Raw genomic sequence first — 14310 nt, 5'->3', positions numbered from 1 at the left:
AAAATCTACTTAAAAACATATTCTTTTGCCAAAACTAAAGCACACTACATTCTCAAAACACTTAACCAAACTGAAATTCACAAGTAATGTGCATAAGAAAAAAAAAGAAAAGTAAGAAAGTTAAAGCCATCTGTTCGTAAAATATTTTTTAATGCACCAAATTCAAAACGATTTATGGCCATGAATCACTTTGAAAGTTATGATACTTTTTTCTTTATATTTCTTTATTTAAATATTAGAAATTTTCACTTTTTTTAATGAACTTAACTTACTCAAAAGTATGAAATAAGTTATCTTTGTTTTTTTCACTTTAAGGTATCCGACTTGTTTCGATAACTTTTTTTTAAATAATAATATAAAATTTTAATTAACTAGTTTATTTGTTTTACGTGTAAAAACTTATAAAGGTAGCAAAAAAAATTATTTTTAGTATTATATTCTTTTTACATGGCCATTTTTAGGCAAAAATAAGACTTTTTTTGCGTATACGCTGAACACTGTAAAAAGATTTTTTCGCCTAAAGCATAAAATCCTTTGAAGATTTTATTTAGAAGGCTACCAACTATGTTTTGAACTATTGGCTTAAAAGCAAGGGAGTGTACTACTGAGTTAGGGATCAATGTAATTGAAAAGGGATATTTTTAAAAATTTCCGTGCTTGTCTTTACGAAAAAAACATGCATGAAGTTCCACTTTTGTTTTTCTTAGTCTTCAGTTAAAACCATGAGTGCTATAAAATTAAATACTCATAAAAAATTTAGATATTTATTTAGGCAGTGAAAAACTGATTTTGAGATAAACGAACTTAAAGACCCAAAACCACTCGTTTATCCACAGTTATCACCTTACACAAAAACTATGAGAACTTTGTAAATAATTGGAGTTCAAATAAAAGTAAAGTATTTTTAGAAAGTTAAGAGTACAAGAATTTTAAATTTATAGCAAACTCAATTTCGAAAATTTTGCATAAAATCATGTTTTTGCACTAGTTAGTTTATTTCTTAATTAAACGAAAAAAATAATTTTATCAAGTCGTACTAAATGACCGTTAAAAAATTGCCATACAAAAAGTTATTTTCACTAATCTACATGTAACAATAAACTTTAAATAAATTGCTGATTTAGGGTTTTTTATACAGCTTTGCAATTACAACGAGAGGAATTACCTGGTGAGAGTAAGTTATAAATACTTGAAGCATATCTTATTTTTGGCTGAAATGACAATTTATTAATAACTTTAACTGCAATAAATAATTCATATGGAATAAGAATTATTTATTGCAGTTAAACATAATCATTTGCTATTATTTTTCTGGTTAGTTTTAATCAATAAAAATTTATGTGAAAAACTCGATAATTTTTTCAGCCTTCAGCAATTAATAATATTAATGTAGATTTATGTTTTGTATAGCAAAATTAAAATGTTTATTTTAATAATTAAAAAAATGACCAATCTGTGATAAACTTTTCAAGTAATTAATTTACATTTTAAAAGTTAATTTACATTTAAGTCACATTTCTGATTTAGTTCACTTTTTTATGTGATAAAATATTTTCTTTACGAATAGAATTGCAGCAATAATTTCCCAAGAATTATTACATTACCATTAGGTTTGGAAAAAAAACGGTTAATGTGTTTTAACTTTTTAAACTTGTTTTGTTCCATTAAATATTAAACTAAACAAATTTTTATAAACAATTCCGTTGTTTATCAAAACATTAGGCTTTTCTAGTTTTATCAATACGTGTTTTCTATTGTAGTCAAATTTTATGAAATATTATATTAAAGTAAACCGTTAGATATCATGTAATTTTCAGAGAGTTTTATTTCGATAAACATTATTTTTTCAGTTAAATTTAGCTCATAAGCTCAGGCTAATTATATAGCATTTAAACTATTTATATCAATTACATAAAATAACCTAGCTCGTATAACTTTTTTCTCAAGCATATTATTAGTCGATAATTATTGTGAAGAAATAATATTTCGAAGCTTTATCAGTTTACTCTATAATTTTTGTTTTGCTCCTAAATTAAAAGCAATATATTGTTTTAGTCATTCAGTTGAACCTAAATGGAATAAAAAATCAAAGTGAGTATATCTTGGTATTCATTTAAATACATTACACTCTAACACAAACAGTGTATTTTTGAAAAACTGAATTTTTTTGATACTTTTTTTTTATTTTTTTTAAACTTTTTAAGCGGAAAGTGAAATTGAAAAAATGAAACTATTGAAGAATATTGCAATAGGTAAGTGCACAATTTCGGAAAATTTTCCTTAAAATTTGAGAAATAAATTTAACTATCTTAATAATAAAAAAGCAAGCATATAACTTCTGAAACTTTTATTTATATTTCAGCAATGGAACTGCAACGAGATGATTTACCGAAAGAGAGTAAGTTATAAATATTGCATAAAACATTTAGATTTTGATTAAGAATGTAAGCTATTTAGTTGCCCTGATGTAAAACGTGTTAATTTTATATAATCTGCATACGAAGAATATAGAGACGCTGCATAAATAGCTTACTAAAAATTATATCTTAAAAAAACGGATATTTTAAAGAAGTCAATTAAATTCATTTGAAGCTGATTGAAACTTAATTCTCTGAAAGTGGAGTTAGTAGATTTCTAACTGTTGCCTTAATTGTTCATGCATTTAAAAACTTGTTATTTTAAAACTTCGTATCTATTTGTATTATTTTATTTTTATTGTTATATTTTTAATTGATTTCACTATCACTGCTTTAGTAAATTCTTCATTGATCTTGATTTAATCATGAATTATAAGTCAACGAGAAGCATTGCTCTTATTGTGAAATTTAAAAATAAAATTTTTAATTAAAATCTAGTACTTTTGGATTATTTTAAACCTCCGAGGTTTTGACTTCTTGTTAGAAGAACCCTTCAAATAAAATAACTTCAAGGGATAAAAAAAAATATCTGCATAATAATATTTACAAATAAAGTCGTTTCTCCCAAAAGATAATTTTCTAAAAGTAGATTAAACTATTTTTTTTCTTTCTAAAATATTATTATTTTTTGAAAATTTATACAGCATTAAGAAAAAATGTATAGTCAAAACTACTTCAATATGCCACCACGGTTGGTTTTTTTTCTTTTATAAATCGATGTTTTTCAAAAAAAAATTAAATTTAATGTAAGAAAATTTTCTTTATATAGTTATTTGTTAGCCGTAACAAAATAAATGAATGCTTGCATATGAAAATAAAACTCTATTTGAAAAATGAAAATATAAGTATTTTGACATAGGGATAAGAAGTAATAAATAAGAATTGATTTTACAAGCTAACAATCTTAAACTTTTGTGTTATTCGGATGAAATTCCTTGTAATCTCTACTATTGTTATCGTTGTAAGAGCTTGTTGCTTTTTAGCGAGATTTTTAACTTTATTAATGCGAATTATTTATTGTGTTGGAACGTTATAAAAGTATAAATTTCTTTTTATAAACAAAGAATTTTTACCAGCCGAAATCACCTGTTACACAAATGAAATTACCTTTTTAATGAAGTGATCGATCAACGAAAAGGGTTTTAATATCTCACTAATTCATTATATGCTGTCTTTTTTTTCCTTGCCATTTTCCACCTTCATTCACCTGTTTTATCAAGAATCATCCACAATAGCTAATGTAATTGCTTTTGCAATGCTAAGTTACAATATAGCACATTAAAAATTAATCATGGAAATAAATGAGTAAAGTAAAACTAAAAATGTGTAAAATACAACTAGAAACCAAATTTAAAAAAGGCTTCGCAACGTGATGGAAGCCAAAAGGAGCAGTCAATTTTCAAAAAAAAAAATTCTTATTTTTTGCCAACTACAACATATTATAATAATTTTATTTCAGGGTAGGTTTCAAAAATTTCAACACAAATACACTAATTCACAAAGAAGTGCAAATGATAAAGCATAAAACAAATTATAAAAATAGTTTCAAAATTGCGTATGACTATGCCTGCGAAATGATCTTGTCTTGAAAATAACTCTGGCAAGGAAATTATCCTGTTTTCGAAATGACCCTGTCGATGAAATGACACTGTCGACAAAATGACTCTGTTGACGAAATGACCCTGTCGATGAAACAATCCTTTCGACGAAACGACCCTATCGGCGAAACGATCCGATCCTATCGATGAATTGAACCTGTCAACGAAAAGATCCTGTCGATGAAATGACCCTGTTGATAAAATGGCCTGTGAACGAAATGACCTAGTCGATGAAATGATTTGTCGATGAAACGGCCTATCCATGAAGTGATTGTCGCTAAATGTGCAGGAATGAGAACTATAATTTTGAAAACCGGAATTTCCGGTAAACCGTTGCCATATGAACAGAAACATTTTCCAATGTTATTTTCTCTGTGAGGAAACCAAAGAATAGCATTATTTTTTTTTTAGCCGTCAATGTAAATTTCTGGCCCCTTAAACTGAAAAATAATTTATTTGAAGCTTTTTTCTTACTTATGATTTTTTGTTCATGTGCTCTAAAACCAGAACGAATCAAAGTTTTACTAGCCAATTTCCACGAAAATCGTGTTTTATTTAAGCGTGAATAATTTATTTTGTTTTTGCGAGAGACGAATACTTTATTAATTGTTAGGAATTGCAATAATAATATTATTGTTATACTATGCATATAAGAGAGGAAAAAATAAACAGTAACGAAATCCAATAAATTAATAAATTTAAGTAAGATGAATGGTCTTAATATTTGTTTAATTTCATGTCCTTAAATAAAATACTCATTTAACTTATTTTAATATTAATCTTTTCTTAGATATTCAGTTGCATTTAGATGATGTAAGAAATCTTAGTAAGTATATTTTAGAATCCAACCAAAAAAAATAATCTCCTCAATTAATTTATGATTTCTTATTACAATTACATCTTATCATGTAAAAAAATTTTTTTTCTAACTTAAAGCGGAAAATGAAATTCGAAAAATGGATTTGCTGAGCAATATCGCAGCCGGTAAGTTATGTTTCATGAAATTACCTTAAACTTCAAATATTTCCTCTAAAATTAAGATAAAAATAAATTTATAAAAGCATTTTTAAAAGGAAAGAATAACGATAGAAATCTACCGAACACATGTGACATGCAGGGAACTTTCTTTATTTTTAAATTTTTTTCTCTAAAAATGGGCTTAAAATTGTTTTTGTATATTGTAGTTGTTAAATATAAATTCAATTAAATTTTTTTCTCCGTACACATGAAAGCGAAAGTCTGTCTAGAAGTATGTTCGCAAATAACTCGAGAACATCAATTAGAATCTCATTTTTTCCTGCAGTTTTCAAATTTTTATTTAAACAATCACCTTCTTCCGGCGTTATATTGTTCGGCCACAGTATCAAAAATATGAAATTTCAATAACGAAAAATATTGTTTCAGATTAAGATGCGGGCTGTCATGGAAACAGCATTTTTACAAAATATAATAAAATTTGAATACGTTGAAACCTTTAGAAAAAGCTTGCTAATCCATAGTTTAAGTTCAGAAGTAAAGATTGCTGATAAAAAGAAATATCCTGCTGATATCCTGCTGTTTAATAACTGATATATAAAAAAATACCAGTTATCGAAACTTGAAGAAATGTTAGATTTCTCCGTAAGGGACGTTGTAAAACAAAAATATGCTTATTTTTATACGTCTAAAAGGAATTTTAATTTCAAGATCTTCAACTGTATTAAACTCTAACACTAAATTATTTTTATCTTATAACAACTGTTTATAATAATAATTTATTGCTTACATATTTTTGATGGAATCTTAAATTCTCTTTTAAGGGATTATATCATAAACCTTCCCTTATCTTCTTTGAATTATCCCTTATATCCTCCTCCTTATCCTATCTCCTTTAAATTATAATATCATAAGGTTTATAAAAAATAAAAAAAGTAAGTTTTTGATGACATTAATCGTAGCTCGCCAACAAATAGAGCAACACCTTGTTCTAATTTACACAGGTCACCGTCTACCCATAACACACATAGGTGCGTCGAATGTGCAATAGCGATGAAATTGAATGATAATTACTAAGTAAGATGTTATTGTGACTGTTGCTAAATTTTATTTGAGTAGCAAAAAATTATACCAAAGTAGAAAAAAGATTAAATGGGAAAACTATTGCTAGTCAGTGCAGGGCGATGTTAAAATTTGTATTCATTAGTCATAGATGTTAATTTTTGTGTGCGACAGCTACAAAAAGCAGTGGCCAACACATGCTCCTTGAAACTGATAAGTAGAAGATGAGAGATTTTGTACTAACAGCGAATAGATACCCCTAACGTACATAAATTATGCATTCGAATACAAATATATAAATCAGTTTAAGTTAATCTCAACTCCTGGGTATAAATAATAAAAATAAGAAATGCCTTGAAAAGCAGAAATCTTTCGTATAGGCTTTATAAAGTTAAATAAAATTGGTTGGCAGGCTAACTGCTAGTTAAATTTTAAATATCATTTAAGAATAATTACTGTTAAGATTGATTTTAACTTTTTAACGTAAATATTCATATGCTTGGTTATGCTGTGATTTATTTCTTAAACAGTGCCATTAAGCTAAATTAGTTTTTATGGTTTGTTTGTTGCTTTAAAATGTATTAATTACTGATTTAGATCTGTATACTCTTTTAAGTTAAAGAAATTTAAAACAGTTAAAGTTCGTTTCATTTCAGCAAAAAAAACTTTAAAAATAACCAATAATGGCAAATAAGTGAACGGTTTGATTTTGACAAAGATTTTAATTTCATTTATTATTCATCAAAAGCACAGTGGAGATGATTAGCATAAATTTATTTTATTATTGACATATGTTGTTATATACATTTTAAAAACCAATTCATCATCAACTTATTAGAACTTGAAAGAGACAAAAACTAAATCCAACAAGCATCCTGAATTTTGACAGTATGATTTTAAATCTCAAAATACTTGAAATTCTATTTATTTAAAAATGCGAATCAGCGGGTTGCTGGAAGCAGCAGGTGCTGCAATAAATCTAAAACTAGAATTCTAAATTGCTTATTGAATTTGAGTGAGTAAAAGCTCAATTTCGTTGAAAATGTAATTTAATTAGCCATTTCTGCCTTGCTCAATAAAAAAGGATAATATTTCATTATGTTTTTTCAGCCATGCAGTTACAGCAGGAAGAATTACCAAAAGAAAGTTAGTACTAAATATGTAAAATACTTTTTCAGACAATTATTGTAAGTTAATAGTGTTTGGTAGCGTAATAACTTCTATTTAAGTTGCTGTTTTTATTTAAAATTTCATTCGGTTTTTATTTTTTTATAGTTCTTTTTTAATTTGTTGTCACTTCCTACCACTCTTTTTGTTTCGTTTAAATGGTAAATACTAATTGAAATGGTAATAATAGTGGTAGCATTTTTATAATATATTGCAGATCATTAATGTTAAATTGAGTAAATTTAAAAAGATATATTTATGGAGAAGTTTTAAATCCTTGTAGAAAAGATTCACAGAAAATGTAAATTTTTGGCAAACTTGTATGCCTTACAGTTTTGTAACGTAAGTATCTGTTACGTATCTGTGAATATAACTTGATAATATAACCTGAAAAAATATTTAATACTAAGATAACTTTTAAAAAAATAAATAGGACTTTTAGAGATCTGCTTAACTTTTGGAGTTCTAATTTCGGCAAACGTTTTAAAAAAAATTATTGCAAATAATATTACGGAACTTTCGTATTTTATAATTACAAATTTATAAAAACATTAAATTATTCATTTCATAGTATTTTTCTTAGTTAAAATATGTATAATTCCTTTTTTAGCTATTCAGTTGCACTTAAGTGACATTGAAAATCTAAGTAAGTGTAAATGTTACTTCATTTACTTATTTTTTGCTCAAGCATAAATATTTATTCTTAAAAAAATTGAAATTACTTTTAAGTTCTACATTTTTTTTTTTTCATTTTTTAAATTTAAAGTGGAAAAAGAAATTCGAAAAAAGGAATTGTTGAAAAATATTGCAATAGGTAAGTATTCGTTTTCAATTCATTTAAAATATTTATAACTATTTCAGTGCATTATCATTTGAAATGTTTCGAACATGTTATAGATACAAAAATGTAAACAAAAAAAATTAAAAATGTAGATAATCTTAAATATATGATAAAAACGGTTAAAATAATTTATACCCTCTATTTTCATTTCCAGTTAATAAAATGATTAAAGCGTTAAAGAATGTAATAAAATTCATCCTTGCATTTAAGTTAAACAAAAGTATTATATAGATATTACTTCGAATGGAATAAATTTTAGACTAAGGTATATATAAGTAAGATGAATACGAATTACATTATTATAACATACATTTGTAGGTTAAAATTTTCCCTACAGCAGAATCAAAATTAAGGAAAAATTTATTGGTTATACATTATTTTTTCTAATTTTAGTAATTGCTGTTCAAAATTTTCCTCACATTATGCGATAAGAAATTTCAACTTAGTTATTTCTATTTCACTAAGCTAAATTTTTCCTCTAAAAATTTCTTATTACATTTTGTGATAAGAAATTTTTAGATTTTTTTTCCCTTTTCTTTGTGTTTTAGTGATTGTTGTTCTAACTAACTTCGCATCGCATTTTGTGATCAGCAATTTTAACTTTGCTGTTTCGATTTCGACGAAGCTATATTTCTTGATAACTGACATTACTTTTTGTTTTAAATATTATATCCTCCCTCTTATTGTCATTGCTCTATATTTATATCAATTTATAGACAAAAAAATAATTATTTTTATTTGCATTACAGCGATGAAATTGCAACAAAAAGAGTTACCAAAGGAAAGTAAGTCATAAAAGCTAAGTTTTAAAATGAAAACTTCAACTACAATATTCTATGTTACCAAACAATAGACTTAGCAATAGATTTATAAAAGCGTTTGAGATTTCCTAAAAAAATATTGTAATTTTCAACTGTAATTAAATTAGTTCGTACATTTTATTGAATCATAGGTATCAATTTATTAAAGAACTTACAGTTCTTTTTAAATAAATCTTAATTCGTTAAGTATTTAACCAAAAGATCGTTACAGCGTTTATTTTTTAAAATATTTTTATTTAAGCAATTTTTACTGTATCAACTAATTTAATGGAAAGAAAATTTAAATTATTGGATTTAACCAACAATACTGATGTTTATTTTCAAACAACCATATTTTCTTTTAGCAATTCAGTTGCATCTAAACAAAATTCTAAATATGAGTAAGTGCATTTTCATATTTAGTTAAAAAGAATAAACAAAAGTAGAAGTTTTTATGGTTATTGTAAATTACTTTTTTTTTCATTTAAAGTGAAAAATGAAACTCAAAAGATGGAATTGTTGAAAAACATCTCATTAGGTAAGTTTTTACTCTAGATAGCATTATATATTAAAAGTTCACCTGCAATATTTTATCAGTAATATGATTAGAAAAATGTGTTCCGTATCTTTCAAATAAAAATATGTCTACGATTCTCTAAGTTTTAGAACCATAATAAAAAAAACTTATTTGTGAAAAAAGCAAACTAATTGTTTTTCTATTTTCAAAGTGATTTTGATTCTAAGAAATGTAACAACTTCAGAACTATTTCTCACTATTTCTTTCATTATAAATAAAAACTATTTCTCACCAGATGATTTTTAAAAAGGTTAAAACTTTATAAGTAGTTTGTTCTGTACCCATTTTAATTGTAGAAATAATATAATTTTATAATTCTTATAACTAAATAAGGTTCACTTTCTAAGTGTACTGTATTTGTTGTTTTTAAATTTCTTTTTAATTGCATTAAAAATAATATTATGATATTTTTAATTGTGTATCCAAAAACTCTAAACATGTTAATTTCTAAATTTAAATAAAAGTAGACTAATTAAGTATAAGAGTATCTGCATATTTTATAAATAAATGAAAAATTTCGAAATAAATAATAAATGTTGTGTATGTTTTAGCTATGAAATTACAGCGAGATGAATTACCAAAGAAGAGTAAGTTATTAAAATTTGTAAGAAACTTTTGAATAATAGTTTTAAAGAGATATAGTTTAATTACTTAAAAATTTTAACATCAATTCCAGATTCTTTCAACAATGATTGTTGGAATTAATTATTTAATTCAATATAATTTTTACTCCTCTACTTACGTTCTAATTCAATAACATATTAATAAATAACGTGCCATTCTACCAGATATAAAATATGATGATTTGTACAGAACAATTATTGCTTAAACAAAGAATTTGTACAGAACACTTATCACATCAGAAATTTTGGGACAAGAAAATCACCCAAAATTTTTGGGAAATAAAATTAATTTCTAACTGATGTAAAATAAAATTTCTTTGTTACAGTTCTTTTCCTTTATATTTTATAAAAAACTAAAAAAATCGGAAAAGAACTAAAACTTTATCTTCAAGCCTCTTAGCATTTTCGACTTAAATATTTTGCTCTCAGGTATAGAAATAGTGTACTCTACGACTTCTAATTACACTAGCTGACTTAATTTCTAAATACACTTAATTTCTAAACTAGCTGAATATTCATTCTCCTTTTGGGGTAAAATATAATCAATGAATCGGGTTTCTGGGTCGTGAATCATTTATGTTTATAAAAACATGCTTCAAACGAGTAACAATAGGTACAATTTTATAAAAGTATAAAGTACTGGCACTCAGATGGCGGTACTTTTTACCACGAAATCCATTTTTAGCGGGTCATGTTACGGAACAAAAAATCTTGTAAACCATACTTTTTACAATAATTACTGTTAAATCACTGAATTATATTAGTTAAATAAATATTCTTGTAAAAATTACAGTATAATATTTTACAGTAAAAATTGATTTTGCGGTAAAATAAATTGTACACATAATGTACCAAAAGTACCGGTACTTTCTATCGTAATTTGCCGGGAGATATTTTCTTTAATGTAGAACAAGCTCGTGATGTCAGATAATTTCCAAAATACAAATTTGGTGAGACTCGTCTAATTTGCAATTCTTATTGATTTTTCTTGCGTATATTAAAGAAATTGCTTCAAAATCCCATTAAAATTCTTTTCGATTGTATAGGACTATAAGTTTGCAAACATCACTAATATTATTTAGAAATTAGATTAGTCAAATCATTCATGTTTTATTCCAAAATATTTTCAAACCTAAACTATTGTAAAATGAATTTATTTAATAAATAATGCTTAGAAATTAGTTATTTATTTTAACAATCGCTTAGTGAAAAATTTGCTGACACATATTTTTAACAATAACACTTGTATAGACAAATCTATTTAAGAAACTAAATTTATTCAACTTGATATAAATCACTACTCTTAGCTAAAACTGTATTTCAATTTTAGGTATTCACTTACATCTGAAAAAAATGAAAAAAATAGGTAAGAGAATTTTGTCATTAAAAAAAATATACCTCTCTTAAACCTAAACATTATTTATATAACAATTGAAGTTATTTTGAAAAGTTAAAGTATTTTTATCTATTTAATTTATAGCTGAAAATGAAATTCAACAAATGGAATTGTTGAAAAATATCACCATAGGTAAGTTTTTAGCTTTTAAAAATAAAAATATATCGTTCAATATAAACTTTTTTTAATAGTGTCTTAAAAGTCTTGTGACATATGTCAGAGAAAAATGTGTATGTATTATTGAAAACAATACTAAATTTCTTTACAAAATTTTAAAAAATTCATAATGCTAATACATTTAATTCCAACTCCTGATTTTTATCTTCTTCATGAATATTAACTTAATCGTTAAAGAATATAACAGAAAATGTAGTTACATTTACACGGTGAAAAAATTTCTGGTAAAATTATCGTATAGTATAATGATATTGCTGGTAAAAAAACATAAAAGCATAATTCTAGTAATAAAAACGAATATATACGATGTATTAATCATTCATTTGGTAGTTTTTCCTCTAAAATGGTAATAATTTATCGGAAATACTGGTTTTCAAAATTATTGGTCTTATTACCTCATATTTAGAAAAAACTACAAGCCTGAAAATTAAATTCACCTGAAAAATGACTTTACTATACTCTAAAGTATTCTGATAAAATCACCAAATTTTGCAACATTTAAAAAGTTTTATGTCATGTTATAAAACCATATTTTATTGTTAATTTTACTAAAGGCATTACAAAAGCATTACGGTTAATATTACTAAGCTTTTTAGTGTTCCCACAGAGTCAAAAATGCTGTAAATTTTACCACATTCTGGTAGTTTTGGCCATATTTTTTTCAATGTAAGTAAAACCATAATTTCATTTTGTTTCTTATAAAATTTCTCAAAAATTTTTCTGTGTTCTAATGAGTTGTTTAATCGGATTCTCGTCAAATACGTGGAGTATCCTATTGCAAATAATTTTATAGCTTAGATGATAATAATTTCGGAAAAATATTATCTATGCTTGTCAATTTATTCATACATAAATTTTATTGTATTGAAAACAGCAAAATATTAATTTTCATGTTTTTAATGATTTTAATTGTTTGATTTTGATTGTTTATTTAATGATTTTAAGTTCTGTTTCATTCATTGGAAACAAATTCAAAAATGAAAAAAAATTACTAAATATGTTCTTTAAAAATTTTTGTACTAGAATTCATTAAGTAATAATTAAATAAAACTAGTATAAATTTCTATATATTTTTTTAATTTTTATTTATATTATAGCCATGCAATTACAACGAGAAGAATTACCAAACGAGAGTAAGTATTACATCTTCAAAAATTAAAAAAAAGCTAAAATTCAAATTAACATAGCATGGATTTCACTGCAAATTTTTGTTTCATATATAAATTTTGACTTCTAATATAATTCTCTTTCCATTATTTTTCCATTTTTTTTATATATTCTATAGAAAAATCATAAATAATAATACCATTAATCGTAATTTAATGAATTAGTAGAATTTCTTTTCTAAAGCATTTCACGGATTAATATATGTACAGTGTGGCAAAAGAAACGAACTATTCTGTATAACTTTTGTTCATCTCTATGCTATAAAACTTAATCTTAATGGTTCAAGAGGATGATCTCAAATATGCTAATTAAGTTACGCAGACGATATTTTAAGTTATGAAAGAAGACACTAAAGCGTATTTTCTGTAAATAAACATACCTTTTTATTCTACGGATTTTGAATATTATGACTCCCAAAATATAGGGGGTAGCAGCAAGCTGGAAAATATAATCTCTATTGTTTGACCAGGAGAGCGATCCTATGTCTGATCTAAATTTCGAGCAAAATTAAACTTGTCATTAATGGCTTAACATACAATAATATGAATTGGTAATGAAGTCTAAAAACAATAATTAATTTCTATAAAAATGGTTCATACATTTTAAAATTTTTGAAGTGTTAAAAATGTATTTTGATATCGATTGTCTATCAATTTATGTCATGTCTTACCTATAGTCATTTTATACCTATACAGCATAGCAATAGTAGTTATGCACATCTATCATTATAGACTCCAAGCCAAAATACCTTATTTATTCATTCTAAGAATTTAAATAATATTAAAATACTTACAAAGATATAAATATGGCAAAGATCCCTATTATTTTTATATTGAACATAATATAACTGTAAATAATAACAATTCATTTACAATACAAATGTAAAGATTGAAGACACACGTATTGATAACCTATTGTTATCTGATTAATAAAACCACAATAATAGTATTCCTACCCATGAAGTATGCAAAATTATACTAAGTCAAATAACATCTATCATGTTATTACAACTGTGAGGTAGATTGTTCTCAAAGACTTTGGTGGTGGCTTAATACAAATTTTCAAGTTTTATTACTATATTTATTTTTTCCCTTTTCACATGTTAAGTCTGTTATTAAATGAAGAGTGTGCAGATTCCTAAAGAAATTAAAAAGTTCTAATAAAAATGGCATTTTTTTAAAAAAAATTCCTTTTTAATTCAATTAGTAAATTTGCACAATATGAGTGTGATTAACGCAGCATAGTTTTCTTAAAATTTATTGACAAAACTTTTTGAACTAAATATTAGCCAGGACAGAAAAAACTTTAATTTGCAACCTCTCTTTTTCTCTAAAGAATGCTGACATCACTCATATATCAAAAGACTTTTAGAAATTTTGCCACTCGGGTTTGCGATGGCAAGCCTTGGAGTGTTCTTTTAACAAACTCAGCTTTTATTCCTGACCTCCCGAGATCAGTTGCGGTTGCAGCTTTTAAACTATTAACGGGACATGACCGTCTGCGGAATCAT

At 25.1% G+C, this 14310-nt stretch overlaps 1 protein-coding gene across 1 annotated transcript in view; it reads left to right on the top strand.

Moving 5' to 3' along the window:
* LOC107447044 (uncharacterized) overlaps positions 1-14310 on the top strand; it is a 210312-nt gene that overhangs the window by 153331 nt on the left and 42671 nt on the right. The window contains exons 138-153 of the mRNA XM_087167704.1: positions 1139-1174; positions 2056-2091; positions 2205-2252; positions 2363-2398; positions 4806-4841; positions 4952-4999; positions 7163-7198; positions 7830-7865; positions 7986-8033; positions 8810-8845; positions 9226-9261; positions 9351-9398; positions 9989-10024; positions 11391-11426; positions 11541-11588; positions 12731-12766. Coding sequence (XP_087023830.1) covers positions 1139-1174; positions 2056-2091; positions 2205-2252; positions 2363-2398; positions 4806-4841; positions 4952-4999; positions 7163-7198; positions 7830-7865; positions 7986-8033; positions 8810-8845; positions 9226-9261; positions 9351-9398; positions 9989-10024; positions 11391-11426; positions 11541-11588; positions 12731-12766 — 636 coding nt within the window. The remainder of the gene's footprint in view (positions 1-1138; positions 1175-2055; positions 2092-2204; positions 2253-2362; positions 2399-4805; positions 4842-4951; positions 5000-7162; positions 7199-7829; positions 7866-7985; positions 8034-8809; positions 8846-9225; positions 9262-9350; positions 9399-9988; positions 10025-11390; positions 11427-11540; positions 11589-12730; positions 12767-14310) is intronic.

This window comes from Parasteatoda tepidariorum, chromosome 7, assembly GCF_982258835.1.
Source record: "Parasteatoda tepidariorum strain Cologne lab strain chromosome 7, Ptep-v5.0, whole genome shotgun sequence".
Lineage (NCBI taxonomy): Eukaryota > Metazoa > Arthropoda > Arachnida > Araneae > Theridiidae > Parasteatoda > Parasteatoda tepidariorum.
This window is presented reverse-complemented; position numbering and strand designations above follow the sequence as displayed.